Raw genomic sequence first — 24496 nt, 5'->3', positions numbered from 1 at the left:
CAGTTGTCGGCAGTTAATTTCTATAACTGAAACCACAAAAATAGATGTTGTTTGATGTGTTTACATTCTAATGCAGTGTAGTGAAGTGGAATATGGTTGTATTCATTTGAATTTTTTCCGAAGTAAAACATTTTGAATTGACTGGATTTATTTTAAGGATTGTGGAAAAAGCTGAAAGGCAGTTTTATCCATCTATGTGGTATATGTGATGTGGGGCTGATTCTAGTTTATTATGGTGGTATTGTGCTGAGTTTCAAAACATTTGATTTGTGTAGCCTGTTTTTCAAATTTGTATAGTTATAACATATGCGTAAGACTAATCCAGAACTGCAGTAGCCACTGCTGTGTTTACAACATCCGTCTAAAGACAAGCGGCTACAAAACTAATAAGGATGTATAGTATTTTGCGGTTCAATGGTTGATGGAGATGTTGTGGGTTACTTTGTAGATCAAGATGAAAATATGACTCATAACAACACAAAAACAGTTACAGGAATGTGTGTACAATGTGCATAAACCCAGTGTTGCTTTTTATTCTGAGATGTATAAGATTGGATATTGTCTATGCTTTAGATAATGACAGGCTGTTCAAAAAACAAAGTGACAGCTTACATTGATTCAGCAGTCTTCTGCTATAGGAAGCTGCCTATTAGGGCTTTGTTTTTGATCAAACTGAGTTTCTATACAAACGCCAATGTTGTTTTTAGGTATGAGATCAAGTTAAATGACAACAAATGCTGCTCACGTTATTTTCTGGTTCTAGCTATAGCTCGTGAACACTATAAGCTTGTTATTTATAACTCAAATTACTTGCAAATGTTGACAGCCTAACCTGAGAAGTAAGAATTACTTACTTTGGATCCTATAGGTTTGGCGAATAATTTCAAATCAGAATCACACATGCCATACAGGCCAAAGTACTCATAGTGTAAGATGGCTGAAATGAGCTGATCTCGGGGGGAAACGCTGCTTTTTTTTGAGGATTGACAAGTTGACGCTGGAAAGTGGTACAGTGGCGTATATCTTGTGTGGACATGCATCAAGATACCGCCAGTGTATGGGCTTGAATACAAAAACAATGGATGTGGTGCTTTTGACGCCCATCTTGCATTGCCATGTTTGCTGCCCTTCTATTTCCCATTATCTTCTCTGTGCATATTGAAAAGGGATGAATGGAAAAGCTTTTATGAAAGCCAAACCAAGCTCATTAAAGTGTCTGCTGTAATTTCAGCTACAGGTGAGAGTTCTTCATCGGTTATTGGCCTCCCTGGAAAAATAGATTGTTAATTGCAGACTGGGTAATGTGTAGTCTTTTTAGAAACCATCTCTTGTGATTGGAATAATGTTTTTACTAATGAAAATGGCTATGTAATCATGGATTCATTATTCGGAGCCAGCAGCTATCGTGATTTTAAATTGGTTTGACTGTGCATAGGAGGCTGTGACAGGGGGATTGGAAATGTACCTACAACAAGTCCTGTGTGGTTGATAGCGGGAAAATAATTAAATAGTTGAAAATCAGAACCAACTTTGTCACACAAGTATACTTAATGACTAAATTACTCATATTACTTCGGCCAGTCTTACTCATTAGTAACTTTTGGATGTTCCCAAAATCCGTTATGCCACAAAGCTATTGGACCAGCATTATTATTATAAAAAATGTTGCGGGGCTTCTGAAAAGAGCTTATTGTGGAGGCACTTTACTTTCTCTTAAATACCTGCATTACCAGGACTAAATTACACAGTATACATTTGAATATTTAAACTGTCATCTAGTGAGTACGTTGCTACGTCGATAAATCAATCACTTGTTGTTAAATACCTGGAATATCTAAGCGCAGAGGCAAACAAATCTCCCATTGATCCTGTTTAACAAAGATAGCCAATAGTAATGGACTGCATTTATATAGCTCTTTTATTTTTTGCAACACCTCAAAGCGCGTTTACATATATTAGTCAACACTCGCATGTTAAAGCACATTCATACAGATGCAAGGGATGCCATACATTTTGGAAAATGTGGGTTCAAATCAAACGTAGAAAACCTTCAGGTAGCAGGCCCTATGTGTCACTTGTGAAAATGTCAAACTTCACAGGCTGTAGTTTAAAAACAACCACAGCTAATTAAAGTGAATTATCTAACGGATAAATAGAGTATTCTGTCTGTCGGATTATTTTCTCTGCAAGGTGCCCTGTTGTAGACATGATTTGAACAAGCTGTCTTTGAACATATTTTTGAAGTTCAAATACAAAAAGCTTCTGAAATGGAAGGGTCTCTTACTCCTAATGATTCGTTTGAGTCACACTGACATCATTAATTACACCTGGCTGGAGAGTCAAGTTCTGCATCCACTGTTGTTCATTTGTTGGGGGCTTTTGTTTATCGAGATCACTGTGCATTGCAGTGGTTGAAACGGAACATACTGCACCGTTTTTTGACCAGCTGAAATAGACAGAGTGAAATATCTGTAAAAATATGATATTATAGAATTGAATGGGCCCAAATGATTAACTAAATTGGGAACCTGAATCATATTGAATATACCTGGAAAAGACAAATCATGCTTGCCTGAGAGCCTGTAACTCTCTCATGCACAGGGTTAACACCCTAATATACTTTGTGTTGAGTTGGACCTTGGTGTTGGGAAGAAAAAAATATGGCATTGAACACCATGTACAGAATGTGATCTCTTAAACCAGGAGATGCAAATATCAAAGATCAGTGAAAATGATAGTCTAAAAAAATACCCAGAGCGCAACACTGTCAGGCAACGACTTGCAGAGTTTAGGAACGGGGTAAGGAATCTGTCAGTTTATACAGGTTAGACACTTAAACACATTAATTGCAGACAATGGCAAGAAAAACACACAGAAAGACCTCAAAGTTACACTTTTCTCAGAATGCTTTCAGTAAAGTCCTCCCAACTAAATCTATAGCATCTCTCTAGACAGAGAAATACAAACATTCAATTCTCCATGGAGAACATGTGAGCCTTTTCCTTTTAACATTATAAAGCCAACTTGCAACGGATGCTTTGAGTTCCTCTCGTCAAGGCTGTATCATTGATAACCCTGCACAGTATGGTCAAATCCTTTTTAAATTCTGTTCAATTCAAGTAATGCAGCGTGAAGGCCTACATTACATTGTAGGGAACTAGGTTTAATAGGACAATGTATTGTGGACGATAATTGGTTACAAACATGGGTTATGCCATTTCAAACAAGGTTGTGGGTGAGATGAAGTGATGACATTTGTAAGCCACGCACAGATTTGAGATTCACTTAAGAATAACGGTATTATTATTATTAAGGTTTTAAACAGATTTTGTAGCAACATTTGGGACATGCCTGTCCAACTCAAGGATAAGTTGGATTGTAAACTGTTTTGTAAACTATTTTCTTTATTCGCTTCAAATCACCTTTTAGTATTTCCACACATTTTTCGCACGTTTTTTTTTATCCCTGACACCTATGGTATAATTTTCATGATCAAGCTGCAGGTGAAAGTACAGTTAAATGCCCTATTAGATGCTGTAGTTTACAAGTTGAATCATTATGTTGCACTTGTGGTTGTGCCCCAGATTGTTGCCAGTCCTGTGTGTGTACAGATTGCAAAACACGGCTCCGATTATTTGGGTCAATAATTGATATCACGATTATTAAAAACGATTATCCATTTACTTTAAAAACATCAATTTATTGGAGAAAAATGTTTTGAGCAGTATGTTTTGATTACCCTGAACTTTAAGTATAATTTAACTGAAAAACCAATTAAAAAATAAATAATAATAATAAAGAACTAATCGTTTTATTTCGATTACGTTGTTTTCGTAATCGTTTGCAAGCCATAATCGTAATTGCGATTTCAAATACAATTAATTGAGCAGCCCTACCGTGTGGCCCCAAAGACACGAGTGCTCACTGCGTCCTCCCTCTCTTGCTGCTTTATTTGAGAAAAACCTTTTCACCAAAAGTTTTCAATCCAAGTCTTCCTCTGCCTCTCTGAAATGTTATTATACTCCTGAAGGACGTTTAAAAAATGTTACAAATATACAATTATCCTCAAGTGCTTACATGGCATCTAATAAAAGTTTGACAGATTTGAGAAGATAGGATCAACAGAAGTGTGTTCAGTCTTGCTCTCTGATAGCTTCACTTATTCTGTTTCCTTTAGTGGTGTTGGCAGTGTGTTTACATCAGAAACACCAGGGAGGCAGCACAAGTAGTGGGACAGATTTGTAACCAATTTTAAGAAATACTGCTACACAAATGGACTTCTGATCTTGAGCTTTTTGTTAAAAAAAGTGTTTATAATGATTCTACACCCCTATGCTCTTGATTTACCCTTCCAAAAGATGATGCCATATTTATATTATCGTGGCAGCTTTATATACATTGAGAAACATTTTGGCAGGACACTTTTTGAAATTGACAGTGCTATCGTTTCATATAGGGGATACTCTACCAAAAGCATATTTTGTAGGGATGTCCCGATCACCTTTTTCTGCTTCCGATTCCGATCATTTGATTTTGACAATCTGCCGATACCGATTTTTCCCGATCCGATCTTTATGCAATGCATTAAGAGAAAAAAAAGGAAAAAAGCATTCAAGTTGTCCCTTAAGGTTATTTTTTTATTTAAATGACAGTACCCAACTATCCATTCTATCCACATGGATATAGCTTCTTTTTTTCACACCAGCATTGGATCAGTTCAGTTGTGCAGCATTGGATCAAAACAAAAATAAAGCTTATCAGTGGTCCACCACAAAATAACCATGTAAACAAATTGAGTGCAGATAGTGCAGTAACAAAACAAAAATAACTACTGGAAAGAGGTAGCTTGACTAGCTTCACAAGTTCACATTCAGTCACAAATAATAAAATAAAAAATGTGGCTTAGTGCAGAATTCTAGTCTAGTAATAATGCAATGAACAACAGCAGCTTAACATAACATGAATAAACAAAGTATTATATTTCCATCTTACTGGAGTAACACAATTCAATAGTAATCAGCAGCGAACCACTTCAACACTTGTGTTTCGGTGTATTCACGGCATTAATTTTGTTATTCTACAGTATTGTTGTTTTATAGTTATTTGTTAATGTAACCCAATTTGTGTTCTTTGAAATTGAAAAGGATATCGCATTGTGTTTGTTACTTTCGTTGCAGTTGTATATGTCTTAAGTGTAATTTGGCTTGGCTTCCTATTTGTGGACATGCTTTTATTTTGAAGGAGAGTTAGCGCTGTTGACAGGAAGTTGTTGTTGCTTTGGAAACAACGTGACGGAGATTAACGGAGAAAAGTAATATCTACATATAAAGACGGAGAAAGTAAACGATAACGTTTATGGTTAAGTGTTAGCACCCCCTGAAGAGGCACAGCTCTTACGTTGATATTGGAGATTTCAATAATTCAATTTGAAAAAAAAAACGGGGGGGAAAAATGAAAAAAACAAACAATCGTATTAGATTGGTCGTGTTGAACGTAGCTCTGTTTCTTTCCACCACGCCGGAACCTCCTTCTTGCAAACATTGCATCTGGCTGTTACACTGCCTTCGCTGTCAATTTTATAATACTTCCAAACTCCTGACATTTGCTCTGTCCCGACTCCCGAGTCGCCAGCTAAACGTAGCTCTCGTTAGCTTACTGCTACTATTAGACACTGGCCCACTCTGTTGCCAGATTTGAGAGAAATAAGCAACCAGGTCTGAAAACAAGCCCAAAAGAAGCAACACATACATGATGTTGTGTAATTTTAAACCAAAACTAAGGCCTCAGGATGACTTTAAGACGTGAACATGGTCATTTTTGTTTTGTAACATTAAATAACATAATTTTTTTTAAGGATTCCCGATCCCCGATCTTTTTCTCCCCATTCCGATCTTTTAAAAATCACGTGATCGGATCGGGACATCTCTAATATTTTTGTTAAATTGCGGTACAGGATGTTATAGTACAACTCAGATTTAAGGCATTGGAGACAGCGTGCATCATATACATGACATCATTAGAAATGTATAACCAAAATCCCACAGTGGGACTGCTGCTACTACCCACATTTACAAACCAACAAATGCCAATATGACACAAAATCAACCAGAATTCACAGGCTAGCTAGTGTAAGGCTAAAGCTTGAGGTTTCTACTCATAAAAGTGTCAGTGCTGTGACCAAAGCTTGTTTATTGTGTCGCCAAATGTACATGACGGCAGCGCAAATAGATGACGACATGTTTCTGCTTGAATCATTTATTTGTATTTAAAGTGTAGCTCTACTCTTCATCAGGTATTTACTGCACATTTTGACATGCCTGCTGTCTGTCATAGTTTTCAAGCAACACATACTTTACAGCTCCCTCTTGCACAGTGATGCAATAACACTAAAAGTAATTGCATATGATGTATACTAGTTCAGAACTCAACTCGGAGCTCTAAACCATGGAATGACTTCTTTACATTTATTATTTAACAGACGAATGCAAGTGTCGAACACAGACACAATCCTCTTGCTGGATGAGGTGGCATTTTGCTCCTGGCTACTTTGGTTAACTATTTTCATTATAAATAATATAATTGATTTTCGTTTCACACTCGACAAACACTTTCCCAAAAGGCATCAGAAAACTGGAATCAACATATCAAATAAAAACTTGAGCATAAGGAGTGTTTCTTGTTAATATTTTCTGCAGTTATTTGGATGAACAGTTAGTTTGTTTTACTAACAGGAATATTTATTATTAAAGGTGGGGTAGGTAGGTTTTAGAAACCGGCTCGAGATACACTTTTTGTTATATTCCATGGAATGCTCTTAACATCCCGATAGCAATGACTATCTTAAGTGCTTTGACAAAAAAGACATTAAAAAATGTCATCTGTGGAAGCCGTAGTACTGTAAAAAGCACGACCAATCATTTTAGCAGGCCGGCTAAAATAACTGGATGGCCTACCTGCCTGTCAGCCTTCCATCTGTGCACAAACTTATCTCGTGCCCTCATTGGTCATGTGTGCGTTCATGTGTGTTGGAGGAGGGGCTCTGTGAGGAAGTGGCAGATTTGTTCCAGTTGTGTATTTTCAAATTCTAGCGCATTCGAGCTGGTTTCTCCAAAATTACCTACCCCACCTTTTAAAGCTATAGTGTTCAATTGAAACTTGTCACCTTTGGCAAGTTGAATTAGAAATAGGTCATCTTTGTGATTTGTTTTTAAAAGGAGGGTAGGGGCTAGAGGGGGTTTACATCTTTGTCACAAATTACTGTCGTTGGCTGTTACTGATGATGTCTTTCCCTCTTTTTGTGTTTTGTTGCAGGGACCAGTTTTTCTCCACAAGAAAACCCTCACAACCACAATTCCCTTCATAGCTCCAACTCACATTCTAACCCCAGCAAGACCTCAGACACAGTAAGTGTTCCCTTCGCCTCGGCACAGTGGACTAAAACACAGCACAACACAACAGTTTTTCTTGGTAGTTTATGCTGTACTGTAGTTATACAACACTGATCTTAGATATGTGTTTTGAAACAATCAGTGCACAACCTTAACTACTACATATAGTTGCATTGCTATCGTTTGAACCAAGAGAATGGAGAGAGCAAAGTGTGTCATAGCCAATTCAAAATCTGCAGGCTTGATAATCGATGATATATTGCCACATAGAGCGATCAGCCACACTGTTACGGTAATTTCGAGTTTGCTTAAGTAATGGACATGATTAATTTCTATGGGCTTGTCTCGTCATATCAAGACTTCCATGAAGCACTGGATTACACTCTAAAATGGTAACGTGTGCAATTTTGTTCTAATTTTCTGCATTCCGTTTAACTTTGGTTACCTCGGGTATCATGATCACTATCAGAAATAAGCCTTGCCTTCCGCTTAAAAAGCTTCTGCGTATATCTTTTGTACTTTTCAGATGTCATTACAAGCTCTTGCATCACATCCCCTCACAACACCCTTGCACACAATAGTTTTCTGGCTGGCTGGCTCCTGCAGCTTAATATGTGCTCTTCTTCTTCACAGCCTCACGAACCCGGGGACGACTGGTCAGAGCACATCAGCTCGTCCGGAAAGAAATATTATTACAACTGCAGGACAGAGGTGTCCCAGTGGGAGAAGCCTAAAGAATGGTTGGAGAGGTAGCTACAAACCCTTGACGTCAACCGCTTGTTTGTACATACTCCATACATTTGAGTTTTTAAATAGGTGCCTCGTAGAGATTGGATAAACGGATAACTGGTTTCATGCATACTTGTTTGTGTCTTACAGAGAACAGAGGCAAAAAGAGACGACAAAGACTGCGGTTGTCAACAGTTTCCCCAAAGACAGGGACTACAGACGGGAGGCTATGCAAGCATCGGCAGCCCCCGGCTTCACTGCAGCTAGTAAGTGTTAAGAACATCATAAAAACACACATTATCCTCACCAGTCCGCTGCGACTGGTGTTAATTAATTACATGTCTGTGTTTGATGCAGGGTTTAGTCTAACTGGGTTTACAGGGGCGCTGCGCCCTCTTATCAAAATGTCGATTTTTCCTGTAAAATGTTAAAGGGATGCCAGAAAACAATATTTCTGTTCGTCACAGTATAATTACTCAAAAAATATGAAAATCGTGGCAAATAGACAGTCAGACGGCATAGACAGCTTTGTTTTCACGGCCCTCCGAATAAATAGTGGATTAGTTTCCGGTTGGTCTGCTGGTGGACAAGTGGCAGGCAGCAGGCTTACACCGGGAAGTGGGCAGGGCCGTAATTTGTGCTGCATATCCTTCTTGGCTAGACGAGGATGAGTGTTTCCATCTTTGTCCCCATCTTTGCTTAAAGCTATGTTTAAAAAGTGTTATTAGCTGATGATGACTGTTTTTGAGCTGATCTACGGCAGTCTTGTTCGTTAGTGTTGACACTCGAGATAAGAAAAGATAGTTGTTGTGTGTGATGGTGAATTCTAATCAGATTTTTCCTTATACAATTGCTGCCTGTTCTTGTCATTAGGATGACTTTAACCTGTTAAGCTCCAAGCCTGTTTTTCAGGCCTCAGGCTCAAAAATGACATTCTCAGAACAAATGACCATATCTTCCCTTCTAAAAGCCGTAAATTAATAATCTTTTTTCTCAAAGCAATGATAAACCTGTGAGTTGGATCTAGAAAAGTCAGAATCAATATATAATTGTTTTATTGTAAAGTAAATTCAGATTGAACATAGTAAAAATAAATTTGGATATATATTTTTTTAATCCTATGGAGCAGAGAGAGGAGCTGTGTATTATTGTTATTAATTAATGCATCAGTGTTTCTTAGGGTCAAAAACACTAAACTCACATATTAAAATGAAAGCGTTTAGTTTATTTAATAAAAGAGCACATGTTCAATGTGAAAAGTGACAGTAGATATAGATTAGTTGCAATTTGGTGCTATATATATAAAATAAAAAAAATTAATAAAAATGTTTTTTTTTTTAAAAACACCTTGAATTTCAGGAGGGGCGTGGGGCTCCGTTGGCGGCGCGCAGCGCCCCTCCAAGACAATGGTAGGGGAAACACTGCATTTGACCTTTTTAGAGAGGTTTAGCAAAAAAAAAACACCTTTTTGGGTGTATTTGCCGTTTCTCTGGAACCCATTGGTCGATTTTGGTGATTGACACCTCTTTTTAACCGTTGGAGCCAATAGAATCGAAGGGGAAGTTCCACATACACACACGTTACCATTGCCAAGTGAAAGCTCGCAGTCGAAAGCAATGTTATGCTCTGAAAACTGAAACCTAGGCTCAAACTAGTATATATGAAGATAGATCATCAGGAATAATTTCAAAGTGACAGACACATTGGATTAACCTTCAGCAGCATTTTTATTGTTTTGATGCCATTGAACACAAATGTTGTAAGTAAGAAGCTTCCTCCATGAAGCTACGTGTTGTGATATCTGTTTTCGCTTCCCCTGTCGCGAGTTCGGATCGCTCAGTGATGATAATAATAATATTTCTGGAATCTGTTAGGGCTGTCCCGAATACCATTTTTTGGGCTCCGGATATTCGGTAGTAATCAGCAGCGAATATTCGGATATTCGGCCAGCAGCGAACCGCTTCAACACGTGTATTTCGGTTTTATTCACGGCATTCATTTTGTTATTCTACAGTATTGTTGTTTTATAGTTATTTGTTAATGTATTTAAACCCAATTTGTGTTCTTTGAAATTGAAAAGGATATTGTATTGTGTTTGTTACTTTCGTTGCAGTTGTATATATGTCTTAAGTGTAATTTGTCTTGGCTTCCTATTTTTTATGGACATGCTTTTATTTTGAAGGAGACTTAGCGCTGTTGACAGGAAGTTGTTGTTGCTATGGAAACAACGTGACGGATATTAACGGAGAAAAGTCATATCTACATATAAACACTTAACCATAAACTATAACGTTTTTGGTTAAGTGTTAGCACCCCCCGAAGAGGCACAAGCTCTTGCGTTGATATTGGATATTTCAATAAATTCAATTTGGCAGCCGCAGTGCAGCGCGGCCAAAAAAAACTAATAAAAATACGAATAACGAAATTGAAACCCGAATAGTACTCTAACAAACGGATATTCGGGTACAGCCCTAGAATCTGTGGAATCTCAGCTTGCTAATAGATGTCTTGTTTTTGCTGATACGATAAGTAATAAGGGTATTTAAGCTGTGAGTTCTGTGCTAAGTGCGATAGCATTTTTTCGCTCAGGGCTCATTTAGACGCTTCTTGTGAGACTTCTGTTTTGTTTCGGTAAAAATGGTTCGAATCGTCAGGTAGCTGAGTTTCTTCCCGTTAGTTGGGTATGACACATTCATAGGTTTTTAAATATTAAGAAGCCCTCAGACGCTGTTTCTTGCAGTGATGCGTTTTTTCCCCCGCCCGCGGGGGAATGGGGCTTCACAGGTTAAGCATCATTTTTACCGCTGATATCGAGCAAAGTTGACCATTGACCAAAGTTGTTTTCCGTGAGCGTATCATAGTGTGTGTGATGCAGTATAATTCCGTTCATGAGACTTTACTGCAAAGCAACAGCTCACTTGGATTTCACGTTCATCTCCTGTTGGCCAATTTTTCATCCGAACGTATCGTTTTTTTCTCAGATTCTTTGTCATTTCCATACACACTGCACCATAACTGAGCAAGGCAAACTGTTTCTGATGGATCAGTGTTTCTGTTCTGATACAGTTCTCTCAGTTTTTTTTACACAGGGCAGAAGTGACACAATTCAATTCAGTCTGCATGTCGTCCAGAGTGTACCTCATCTGGTTGTCAACCCTATACAAATAGTCTTGGTGGAAATAGCTGACGTACGATGGGGTACGACCTAGGGTTACATATCGTTGCTTTTTTACGATACCAATACCACTGAACGATACCGATACTCAACCGATACATATCGTGATACTTTCATGTTGCATAAGGGAACGATTTAATCATCCTGCAATTACTCCCATGAAGTGCTTTATGATATAGTTATAATGTCAAATGAATATTAAATTCAATTGTGGGACCTTTTAGTACTGAACAAACAATGAAAAACACATTATCTATGAAGAAAACAGATGATGCAATATCATTTATAACAACCATCAGGTGTGAATAGTACATCTTGGCACCAGAGAAAATAGCACCAATATAATCAATATTCAACCTGAGATTCCAGAGAACACATAAAGGATCATGAGATCTCGGCATTGCACATAAAACAAATAGCATCATTAAAATCAACATTTTCCTGATGAAAGAAAACAAATCTCATCACAGTTCAGTTTTGTGCATTCATCTTCAAGAAGATGAGCATATTTGCTCTCTCTGGATCCAAACGGGCCCTTTCACAGCGTAGGATATCACCTGCTGAACTGAACACTCTCGCTTGGCACGCTGCTTCCCTGAACACAAAGGTACTTGGTTGCCATTCGAGACAGCATTGGTTGGAGGTTGGATGTGTTGCCACCTTTCCCAGAAATAAACTTCTTGCAGTGGTTACAGACCTCACCATTCAGACTGGCAGGCGAGGGAGTGCGGTCGTCTTTCAACCAGAAGGTTGTGTGTTCGATCCCAGCCTGTGCAGTTTGTTTGTTTGTAGCATTTATTTAACCAGGTGAAAGCCCCTTGAGATCAAAAGATCTCTTTTTCAAGGGTGACCTGCAAAACAACATGTCGATGTATCCTTGGGCAAGATACTTAACCCTGAGTTGCTCCAGATGGCATGGCCAACGGTGTGTGAATGTTAGGTCCTAGAGCAAGTGGTACTGCTCTGTATGAATGGGTGAATGACATGTAGTATGTAAAGCGTTTTGAGGGGTCGTAAAGACTGGATAAAGCGCTATATAAGTACAGTCCATTTAACTACATTATTCAAAAGTGTACAGTAATTTATAATAACACGGGAATAATAAACGGAGAGCTCTCTCCCTCTCCTGACAGCCCGTCAGTCCGTCCGTATCTCATGCAGCTCGCTGATCCAGTAATGACTGAGTGACCCGACAGTAAAAATAAACATATCTATAACTAGTTTAGGTACTGTAGTTCGAGAGGTAGGCTAAATACATTTATTAAAATAGCTAAGTGTGATTTTCTAACCTGCAGTGTGTGTTTTTCTCCGCTCACCGATGCAGGTCATTATGCAGAGCTGCGTGTTGACTCGTCTCTCTCTCCTGTCAGATTAGACTTCACTAGCGTTTATGTATATATCGATCAGATCTAGCTATTGAAAGCGATGTCAGGCGCCCAAGCTGAGATTGTATATATTTTCCGCATTTTAACAGTGCAATTAAAAAGTTAGTATAAGAATGTGGCAATTCGCCTTTATTGATAGCATACATTTAGGAGGAAAAGAATATCCGAATAACGAAATTGAAAACCGAATAGTAGGCCAAAGACCAAATATTCGGATATTCGGGTGCAGCCCTACTGAACCTGAGGGTGAAACGCTCCAACAACTTGTCCGAACAAGCTAGGTGTCAAAAACAAAGACACAAAGAATCTGCATGTTGTGTTCTTTCTGGATTCATTGATGTGGGTTCACTAACCCCATGTTCATTACATTGCCTTTTTTAGGACAATTTCCCAGAAGTCATTCTGTCACGAGGGACATTGTCACTGTTCACTTGCTGTGGAAAGCTAGTGTTGATGTTTGAAACTCCTGTTGATCGTAACACTTGCTGAATATACTTTATAATAAATGATCAATATATGATAGTTGGCTAATCAAGACCAGTGTTAGACTCATCCGAGCTAACGGCTCCTAATAACTGTGGGTGAACACATGTCAGGAACTCTGTGTTGCATTAGAGGCAGATGGAGATGTTCTGCCCTCAGTCAAAATGTTGACTGAAGCTGACGTTCAGTTATTACTAGGGATGTAACGATACCAAAAACTCACGGTACGATAATATCGCGATAACAAGTCCACGGTACGGTATTTATCGCGATATTGAATAATAATAAAGAAAAAAAAAATTGTATTTTTATTTATTACATAATAAATCTGATTTGTACAGCATTTTAGTAGGATAGCAGTATTTTAAAGTGTCAAAAACAAAGTGACAGTCACAGACTGGAACAAGAAAACCAGTGTTTTTGTACCTATAGTACTACCAAACAAAGTACACAAATAAACAAGGACATTTAATAATCAGACCCTGCAATAAAATAAATCAAGTTTCACTTTAGTTTTTCAAGTAACTCAACTCAAACTCACTAGTCACTCACTAGTCACTCACTCAGCATCATCAGACAGGTTTTTAGGAATATGAGAATGTCCACATTTCCAGGTATTTATAAGCTGGGATGTTTGGGCATTTACAATATCCCCTGCTCTGGAAAAAACTCTCTCGTTTGGTAGACCTACTGATGTTGCTGGGACAGCAGTGGTCGCGTTAACCGAATATTTTATTTATCAATGACGGAAAAATCTGAAAGCAGTCTGTCATTTTGACAGATTAGAACAAACTCGGAACAGCGCCAACGTTTCCCCGCAGCGAGGCTCTGGTGTTATGCCGTGTTATGCATGCCCTCCAAAAGGAAATTATATAGTTTCCAAACCGTACTTTGCCGTACAGATCAACACATGTCTGGGAGGTTTTGCTTTACGCTGTGTGCTCTCCCGCGGGGTGCATGCACACACAGCATAACACCGCCCCCCCCCCCCCCCCCCCCCGTTGACAGTTCACGAGCGTGCTCTCTTGTGAACTGTTCAGACCCGACGGGTAATAAGGGATTATGACGGACATTTTACGATCCTGTCTGTCAAAATGACGGACAGCGAAAAAGTCTAACGCCACCTCAGTGGGACGGAGAGATATGCTTTGGCCATGGGTGATAGCAGTGGGTCAAACTGTGCATTGTCTCTCCACCACTTCAAAAACAATACAGTTTTTGCCAAGAAGGTGAGGCTTATTGACAGGGCGAGATATAAATATACTGTTGGTACTTGTCAATGTCTCTAGGTGTGTAAATGTAGCACTGTAAATACGATGTCCTTTTGTGTTCTGTTGTTTTATGTTCACTTGCTGCAATGTTGGACAGGTCTCTCTTGTAAAAGAGATCGATGATCTCAATGGAACCACCTGGTTAAATAAAGGTTTTTTTCTTTTTTTTTAAACCCGGTAGATTTGGTCAGTCTCACGACGGTATTGGGACGTTTATTTACCGCGATATTCGGTATATCGTTACATCCCTAGTTATTACTGCCCTACCTTGACAACTAAATCAACTATAACGCCCCGTCCACACAATAGCTTCGAAAAAAAGCTTGGAGCTGAGCGTGTCTGAAGCTCGACCAACAACCAATCACATGAATCTCCCGCCCCTGACACACAAGCAGCGGTTTGATTCGCTAGAGCAAGGGTGCCCACACTTTTTTGGCTGGTGAGCTACTTTTGAAATGACCAGCTCACCGGGGTCTACCAACCAAAAATAAAATCCCAAATTGCAAGGGTTGCTGAATAACACGTTTTATTTATACATGGGATAACTACAATAGGGCTGCAACAAACGACTCATTTGATAATCGATTAATCTATCGATTAATCGACTATTAATCTATTACTATTACTGTATGCCTTGCACAATTTCTCAAACGCTCTTATTTAGCCATCAACTTTTAGATTTAGCTTGAGGTTGTTTTAGGCATGTGGAAATTAACAATGAAGACAATAAAGATGAATACTTGATTCAAAAATACATATATTATTAAATTAACTTAACAAATTGTGAACAAAATTAACATTGCTTTTTATTTCAATAAAATAAATAATATTTCACACCAAGTAGGGAATGAGTCCTTACCCCAAGTGAAGGAGTTCAAGTATCTCGGGGTCTTGTTCTCGAGTGAGGGAACAATGGAGCGTGAGATGGGCCGGAGAATCGGAGCAGCGGGAGCGGTACTGCAGTCGCTTTACCGCACCGTTGTGACGAAAAGGGAGCTGAGCCAGAAGGCAAAGCTCTCTGTCTACCGGGCCATTTTCGTTCCTACCCTCACCTATGGTCATGAAGGATGGGTCATGATCGAAAGAACGAGATCGCGGATACAAGCGACCGAGATGGGTTTTCTCCGCAGGATGGATGGTGTCTTCCTTAGGGATAAGGTGAGAAGTTCGATCATCAGGGAGGGACTCGGAGTTGAGCCGCTCCTCCTTCGCGTCGAAAGGAGCCCGTTGAGGTGGTTCGGGCACCTAGTTAGGATGCCACCTGAGCGCCTCCCTAGGGAGGTGTTCCAGGCACGTCCAGCTGGGAAGAGACCAAGGGGTAGACCTAGGACCAGGTGGAGGGATTATATCTCTTCGCTGGCCTGGGAGCGCCTTGGGATCCCCCAGTCAGAGCTGGTTGATGTCGCCAGGGAAAAGAAAGTTTGGGGCTCTCTGCTGGAACTGCTACCCCCGCGACCCGACCACGGATAAGCGGGAGAAGATGGATGGATGGATGGACATCAAAAGAAACAACAATGTTTTAACAAATCCTATTAAATAATCTGATGACAGAATTGTAAACAGAATAGCTGAAACTTTAACAAAATAAATAACTCAGTTACCTCTAATCATTAACCCATGTTTGTATCATTGAGTTAACTCTGTGTGTTGCTGCTAGCATACATAACACCTGACATGGAACCGTTACTCGTGGATGGGGCTACAGAGCTACTAGAAAGACAGTCGAACCCGGTGCATTCCTCCGTCTGAATGTGGTGCACTTTTGCTAAATGTTTAGACAAATTGCTCCGCCCTTACATGCTAAACACTCTTGGCAAGGAGCATTGTCCACCTCAAGACGGGTAACATTTAACCACACTTTGGAGCGCTTCTCTCCGCCATCTCCTCCGTGTGTTGCTGCATGTAGCAGCCGCGTGTGTAAACTGCCCCGCCCCCCTCGCACACAGACGGGGGAGAGAGAGATCTCGTCTGGATTGGAAAGGTCGAAAATACACCGACCATAGGCGCATTTGTTTGTCTTTTTGCATGTTAGAAACGAGTTGGCGACACTAAGACTGCAAGATAATGTTTTTGTAGCAATAATACATGACCTTTCTCTTTCTCAACTCGCTACTCGGAGGGAAGTCGCTGTCATATGCCTTGTGAACACTCCGATAATGCCTCTCCACGTTACCTTTCTTTGGCAGAGCGACACTTGCTTTACAAATAAGGCAAATAACCTTTGAATGTGACATCACAACAAAATATTCTCCCTCCCACTCTGGGTGGAAGTGGTTTGTCTTTAGCTTCTTGCTCGGGTCCCGCACTCATTTTGTTGTTTGTCTCTTATTTGTCTCTTTAACTTAATTTGAGTTTTCCCGGTTTTCCCGGCACTGGAAAGCGATAGGTCGCTTTTTTTGTGAATCAAGTAAACTCCGGAATTAAGTGGCAGGGAGGCCAAGGGAGGAGGAATCAAAACCTGTTTTGTCTATTTTAACGGAGCTGAATGACTCGCGATCTACCAGCATTGCCCCCGCGGTCGACGTACTGGGCACCTCTGGGCTAGAGCTTGTGCTGGCATATGATTTGATTCCACCGAAAGCTTCAGAAGCTTCAAAAGTTGAACATTGCTCAACTTTTGCAGCCTGAAACGCCAGGAAAGCTCTGCTCTGCTTCCCACAATGCAGTTCGGCGAAAAGTGACGTCACCCCATTCAAAGTGAATGGGCAGACGCGTTGGAAACCGTTTTTGAAGCTGTAGTGTGGACGGGCCGTAACACATTTTCAATTCATGTTGCAAAAGCAAATATTTAGTTGTCGGGGTACCGTCTTATCCAGAGAGCAGTGCGCTTAAATAGCAAAGGGGGGCCTTCTTCTGGGGGGAATGTTATTCAAGGTCCCTTTAGAGACAATGAAATGCATTTGAAGAAATCCAGATGAACAGAATAAAAGGTTTATCAGAGGGCAAAACATAACTGTTAACTGTTTTTAATTCGGAGTGGAGTCTACCAGGAATGTGTGCTCCCTTGCATGTGATGGAGCCTGTTGTACAGCCAATACTGCTATAGTTAAACCCTCTGTTGGCATCATGCTGAGATGCCAGAGTATCCTTAAATGAATGAGAGGGCTGTTTTATTTCCTTTTTTTATTTGCCTTCACATTTTCTAGTTTGAATAACTCGCAGATTGTAGTATGTATTGCTTAGAAGCTCAAGCAAGTCTGCACCTGTCCTTGTCTCCTGATGTATGATATCTTGTCACAGAATGTCATGCAGGGCCATAAACCCTATTTGTAGATTGCCAGAAGTTGCAGGGCCGAATCTCTGTGTGTCTTTTTATATGCATGGCTTCTGCACAGCCAAAGGATGTGATAGCATTCCATAATGGGGCTGATGAGTGCTTTCCCTTGCTCAATGTTGAGCAACTGCATTATCACTTGGTGAGAATTGATTTGTGAGACTGCCTTTGTTGATGGAATGGCTTCCTCCTTTCTGCAGAGTCAGCCCAGGTGGAGAAGCCTGCAGCCACGCAGTCATCGTCATCTTCTGGCTCTGGGGGCTTGAACGCCTCATCGGGGCCCCACGGATCATCAGCCTCCACGGTGCCTGTGTCCCCAGTCCTGCAGTCCCCTGCCCCCCCACTCCTCCATGACCCCACCCTGCTCCGCCAGCTCCTCCCAGCACTTCAGACCGCGCTGCAGCTCAACAACGCCAGCGTAGACATGGCGAAAATCAACGAAGGTAAGAAAGAAGGCAGACGTTGCGTGACAACTGTCTCCATTCAGCTGGCTGCAGTGGCACTTTGATGAGCACTAGTTACAGGGCGACACTTTGAAATGATACCATGTACTGCTCTCTGCTTTTGGACTGACGTGAAAATGATTCCTCCAAGGGAAATTAAACTGAGTGGTTTGACAACTTTCTTTTTTACGGTGGTATGAAGTTAGGAATGTAATTGTGGTATTTCACTGGAGTGGGTGTTGACATACTGCAGTGAGTATGCTGATCTGAACAGGTGGGCTTTGAGGTGGGACTTGAAGGTGGTGATTGTGTCAGACTGTCAGATGTATGGGGGGGAAAAGAGTTCCATCATTTGGGAGCAGTGCAGCTAAAAGCCTGAGCACCCATGGTGACTAGGTAGGTATGAGGTGGGGGCGGTTAGCCGGCCAACAGAGGAAGAGCGAAGGGAGCAAGAAGGGGTGTACTCCTGAAGGAGGTCAGCCAAGTTGTGAAGGGCATTGAATGCGAGCAGTGACTTAACCAGCTGCTTTCCTTTCAGTGACAGTGTTTTGAGACTTCTGTCGGAGTGAAAGTAACCACCTACTTTCACTTTGCAAACAAAACAAGAATGAAGCTGTTGTTGATGACAAATGCTTTACATAAACACAAACATTAAGAAAGAGCAGTTGAGCTGACCTTGTTATTCACTTTGAGATGGTTTGGATAGTTTTTTGGGCCAGTGATAAAGAATCCCTGTCACAGCCATGTGGAAAGGAAAAGTGTAGAAAGCTGTGGTTATACCGGATAAACCAACCATCAGAGAGAGGCGAGAGAATCATTTTAAATATGAAGAAGACACTTTCACTCTTTGTCTGTCAGGAAAAGGCAACTGCGGGGGACTACAAATGTATCCCACTTTACTTTTTTAGCTATGAGAAATTGGTGGAAGCAGTCTCCTCTATCCCAGTTGGATTTAAGATACTCATTGATCATCCCACAAGCACTTTAGTTGAGTACACTATGAATGACTATTCTTAGAGTCCATGTTGTGCCAAAACTGAGAGAAAACCTTGGCTGACATTGTAGGGGGTACATCATGCATCCGGACTGGCGGTGTTTTTTCCCTTGGTGGTTTTTGTACGCTCATCCCATCAGCGAAGATGACGCCATCATACGCTTCTCAGTAGTTGGTTGTCTGAAAGGACTCTGACTCATCTTGTTCTTTGACTAAGCTTTTGTTAATTGCCGTTTTATTTATTGCTTCTTCTCCTCGTGTTCCTGTTCCATGGTCTTACATGCGCCTGTTTAATTAAATGTATGAATAGAACAGGGTTTGTTTGTGCCAAAGTTGCTCATTTTTATTCTTCCTGTCCAGTCAGATTAAAGTCCTTGCATAATAATAATAAACAAAACCTATTCATACTAGGGATGGGAACGATTAATCGAATGTTCTAAATTATTCACGTATTCGAATTAGTGTTGTCACGATACCAACATTTTGGTTTCGATACCAAGTCAAGAATTGCGATTCCGATTCTTTTTCGATACTTTTCTTTTATTATTTTCATGATCAATACAATTGTAGTTTATCTGTTAAGTGTTTTCTTACAACATGGTCTCTTCTTTATACTTGAGTTTATGTGATTTCTTTGATAGTTAACTTTATATTTTATTAACATGTAATAGTACAGTAATATAAATAATTATTGACAAAATGTACATTGCAGATGTTAGCCACATTGATAAGTTAGCTAAAAAGATAGCCATATTAGACTGTTATCATTGCCATGAATTGCCTCGTCAAACTACGAAAACGTTAGTTTGTCACAAAATAAATGACACTTGTTTGACTTAGATTTGAGTGCATAGGCTGAGCATGATGTAATTATGTTATCTATCACATTTGCTAACCTGTCTGTCTCTGGATGCCGGTCGGCGAGGTGCTTAGCCAAGTTTGATGTGTTGGCTCCCTTGGTTTGCAGGGATCTTATGGCGCGTTTCCACTGCAGGCCTCGCTCGGTTTGGTTAGGCCTTATTAGGCCCGGCTCACTTTAATGCTGCGCTTCCATTATAGTTTAGGAACTGGGGTAGTTACTATAGTAACGCAGTGTAGGCGGAGCCGTGACGTCATCTTCAATGAGCGCCCCAAAAAAACAACACAGCCGTTAGCTCTTAGCACTCAGAGCTCACAGCTCTTCATATCTGTTCAGAAACTACACAAAAGTTAAACAAGTACAAACCACAGACTGCCTGTGTCATGGCGAATACAGTCGCTGGTTTATTTATGTCTGTATAGGCCGTTGTTGTGAGTGTGGACGGTCGGAGCATATATAACGTTAGCTTAGCCAAGCTCCATTCAGAAAACAGGCATTTTAAAAGGGTGTTTCGCCTGCCGTCTGTCTGCAGACTTGTCAAAGCATTAATTCATGGTTTTTACTAACCGGTATCAGTATGTTGTTACTTCGGCATCATTTTGAAACGTGTATTACAATTAAATCACGGTCAAATATGTTGATCTTGTTGTAGTTGTAGCCCCCTTGCCAGCGATTCTCTCTCTAGTTTAGCATACTCCGCCCGACTCAGCCTGGTTGTTCCTGGCCCTAGAACCACGATTTAGTCGGGCCAGAAAAAAGGTGAAAAAGTAGCCCCGGGCCAAAACTAGGCCAAGTGGAAACGCAACCAAAAACGGGCCCCGCACGGCTCGGCACGCTTAAAGCGAGCTACCCGCTGCAGTGGAAACGCGCCATAAAACATGTCTCACAGACAGGCCTCGTGGTGTCCGTAGGCTTGCCCTCACTGTCAGAGATATAGCTAAAATACTTCCAAATGTCGCTTCTGGCGTCTTTTTTGTCAACAAGCCGAGGCGCAGCGGCAGTTGCACTCCCACTTGCAGCCATGCTTCTCCTTTTCTCACATGCTCTGGCAGCTAGCGCGTGCATGAGAGAGGGGAGGCACTTAGACCGTGCTTGAGAGGCGAGGGATTAAAACAGCGCTTTCTCATCGGAGTACTTTTCCCCGTCATTCTTAAAGTACCGATACTAATGAAACGGAGGAATCGTAACATTTTTAACGGCAGGGTATCGCGGTACCTTTCAAGTATCGGTTATACGTGTCCGGTTATACTTCACTCGCGTTTATGTCCAAATCCATCAGATCTAGCTAGTTCTAGCTAATTATATGGCTGCTGTGCTGCCCCTCCCTACACGCAGATCACGCAGACTCAAACCTCATCTTATGCCCAAATGCGGCGCTCCGCAGCCGTTGCGAGGTTCCGGCGCTAACAGTTCATGAGCGTGCTCCCCCGCCCCCTGTCAACACTCGCGAAACATGAGTGGCCAACATAAAGTACATAGACATTTTGACAGGAGAGATTTAGTTTTGCCGGTATTCAACATATTTTTACCAGTCATAGTCCGGTAATTATTTACACGCTAAGAAGAGTCCTACACCACAGACATGGCGTCAAAAAGGAGTAATGTGTGGAAATATTTCGACCAGGTTAGTGAGTGCGGTGTAGAGTGCAAACTGTGCCAATTTTTTCAAACGCTTTTTTCCGGGTTCGGTTCTGGGTAAAACAAAGATGATGCGGGTCGGGTCGCGGGTATTGCATAATAAATATATAATAATAATAAATAATAACTCATTCTTTTGCCTTGCTATCTCCATTTTTGTTTCTTGATTCTGTGTCTTTTTATGTTCTTTCTCTAATTTCTCCAATTCCGTTTGTAACCTATCGAATTTTTCTTTTCTCTCAGCTTTGCTTGCGTCCCATAGAATCTGTGGTGACACTTCGCCGTTATCATTTTCATCTAGATACATTGTAATGTCAGTCCTTATTTGCTGCCTCATTTGATTTAACATCCCTGTGTTTAGCCTCCAGATTGTGTTTTTCTTGTCAGACCCTAATAATACATTTATATATATATACTGGAGTGTGGTCAGATAGATCCATGTTCCCAATACTGCAATTTTTCACTCTATGTAGGTCTCTTTGAAACATAAAGAAATAGTCAAGCCTAGAATACACAGAGTGTGGGTGAGAAAAGAAGGTATAGTCTCTCTTTGTCGGGTTCAACTCCCTCCATATGTCTGAGAGTCCCAGTTCTTCCATCATTAATTTTATATTTCTTGTGTTTTTTTTCTCTCCTGAGTGGTACGATTTTGATGTGTCCAGGGTTGGGTGGAGTCTAACATTAAGGTCACCCCCACAAATGAGGATGCCCCGGGCCTCAGCGATTAATAACTCAAACATTTCTTTATAGAATTTCCATTGAGAGCTAGGAGGGGCATACAATTTCAAAAAAGTCACTAGAACTCCCTCCAGATTCCCCCTAACCAGAACATATCTCCCCTCTTTATCTTTCTTTTCATATGTACACTCAAAGTTTAGTTTACCAGTGATCAAAATTGCAACCCCTCTCCTAGAACCCTGGCTGTAGGAAGATGAGTACTGATTGTATCTCCATTTCTTAAGTTTTTCATGCTCTATTTGTGTTCGGTGAGTCTCTTGGAGGAGAGCCACCTCTATTCCCTCCCTCTTCAATTTCGACATAACTTTGCTCCTCTTGATTGGGTTTCCCAGGCCATTTACATTATACGTAGCTACTTTAACTGACTTGGTATTTTGCATGGTTTGTCTTTAGGTATATCTCAAGCCCCTTCACGCTTCTATATATCACATATATCGCACTCCTGGTGCTACAAGGAACAGTAGCAAGAACAGAATCGTTAACCAATAACAAGTTAACAAAAAAAAGAAAATCACAATCAAAGATAACAACATTGACTTCCAAGATGACGGCCTCTTTAACGGCCTTGTGACTCTGATGGAATGTGAGTGTAGGGGGGGAAACTCTTCCTCCTAGTAGTGAAAGAGGGCCCCCTTCAGCCTTTACACTGATACGTAGGTCCATAGTGTCCAATCGCAGGCGTCCCGACCTCAAATCTATCATTTAATTGCCATTAACATTACCCTTCTGAGAAGGTTTAATTTTGGAAAATAGGATCGAGAATTGAGTCTCTCACAACATTACACAGCATAAACTCTCTGTGGTTTCTAGAAGTAACATTATAATTTTAACTGAATGTTTCTATTAGAGCAGCAGTACTTATCAGGTGTCCTGACGGCGGTATGCATGGAGCCGTTCCTTAAAGCCTTGATTGGCGCGTGTAGTGCCCCGGTTTCCTTGCTTTTCACTGGATCGCCAAGTCATCCGGCTGATCTGGTCCAGAAGGGAGGTTGTCTTTTTCACCACAGTCACCGGAATTCCCCTCTTTGCCATGTCCATCGTTGCTTCCTCCACCGAGCCGTAGACCACCGTACCTTCCTCGTAAAACACTCTTTATCGGGCGGGGAATGGCGTTTAGAATCGTATATTTCTTCCCTTGAGCGCAGCTTTTGCTTCTGCATATTCCCTCCGCTTCCTCAATACCTCCGGTGCATAGTCATGGTTAGAGCTGAATGATATACCGTGTCATGGCGAGAACCGCGATATGCGCATGCGCGATATTCACACCGCAGGGACGTGCAGTGTGAATATCGCGTAATATCGCGTAAATGCTAACGCACTTTAGCACAGAATTCAAAATAAAGATACCCTTATTACTTATCTAATCTGCACATACAATATATCCGATTAAAGCTGAGACTCCACAGATTATTTAAGTATCTCAGCGATCCGAACTCGCAACAAGGGAAGCAAACACAGACATCACAACACGTACCTTTTACGGAGCTTTTACGGGAGATCGTCTCACCGTAGCTGTCAATCTGATCAAAAGACGTGTTCAATGGCATTAAAACGAGAAAAAACGCGGCTGAATCGGTTGATCCATAGGTTGATAATGTATCTGTGGCTTTGAAGCAATTGTTTATAACAGTTAGCTGCTAATGGTAGCCACCAGAGTGTATGCAGCTTCCGGTTTTGGCTACGCGTCACTCTCACTCCTTATTTGGTCGTGTGTGTGTGTGTGTGTGTGTGTGTGTGTGTGTGTGTGTGTGTGTGTGTGTGTGTTGTGTGTGGTGTGTGTGTGTGTGTGTGTGTGTGTGTGTGTGTGTGTGTGTGTGTGGTGTGGGTGTTTGTGTGTGTGTGTGTGTGTGTGGTGTGTGTGTGTGTGTGTGTGTGTGTGTGTGTGTGTGTGTGTGTGTGTGTGTGTGTGTGTGTGGTGTGTGTGTGTGTGTGTGTGTGTGTGTGTGTGTGTGTGTGTGTGTGTGTGTGTGTGTGTGTGTGTGTGTGTGTGTTCGACTGCGCTGGACTGCCGCATTGCCAAGACCGGAAGCAGCAGCCACTCTGGTGGCTACCATTAGCAGCTAACTTGTGCTCTGCGATTTTTATATAAAAATGGAATTATGGATTATAAATGAAATAC

General features: G+C 41.0%; 1 protein-coding gene across 3 annotated transcripts in view; it reads left to right on the top strand.

The window, feature by feature from the left end:
• The window catches only part of waca (WW domain containing adaptor with coiled-coil a), a 36091-nt gene that overhangs the window by 1731 nt on the left and 9864 nt on the right, over window positions 1-24496 (top strand). For all 3 annotated transcript variants that reach the window (XM_034222622.1, XM_034222621.1, XM_034222623.1), the window contains exons 4-7: window positions 7312-7403; window positions 8022-8137; window positions 8268-8383; window positions 17906-18148. In XM_034222622.1, coding sequence (XP_034078513.1) covers window positions 7312-7403; window positions 8022-8137; window positions 8268-8383; window positions 17906-18148 — 567 coding nt within the window. The remainder of the gene's footprint in view (window positions 1-7311; window positions 7404-8021; window positions 8138-8267; window positions 8384-17905; window positions 18149-24496) is intronic.

This window comes from Gymnodraco acuticeps, unplaced genomic scaffold, assembly GCF_902827175.1.
Source record: "Gymnodraco acuticeps unplaced genomic scaffold, fGymAcu1.1, whole genome shotgun sequence".
Lineage (NCBI taxonomy): Eukaryota > Metazoa > Chordata > Actinopteri > Perciformes > Bathydraconidae > Gymnodraco > Gymnodraco acuticeps.
This window is presented reverse-complemented; position numbering and strand designations above follow the sequence as displayed.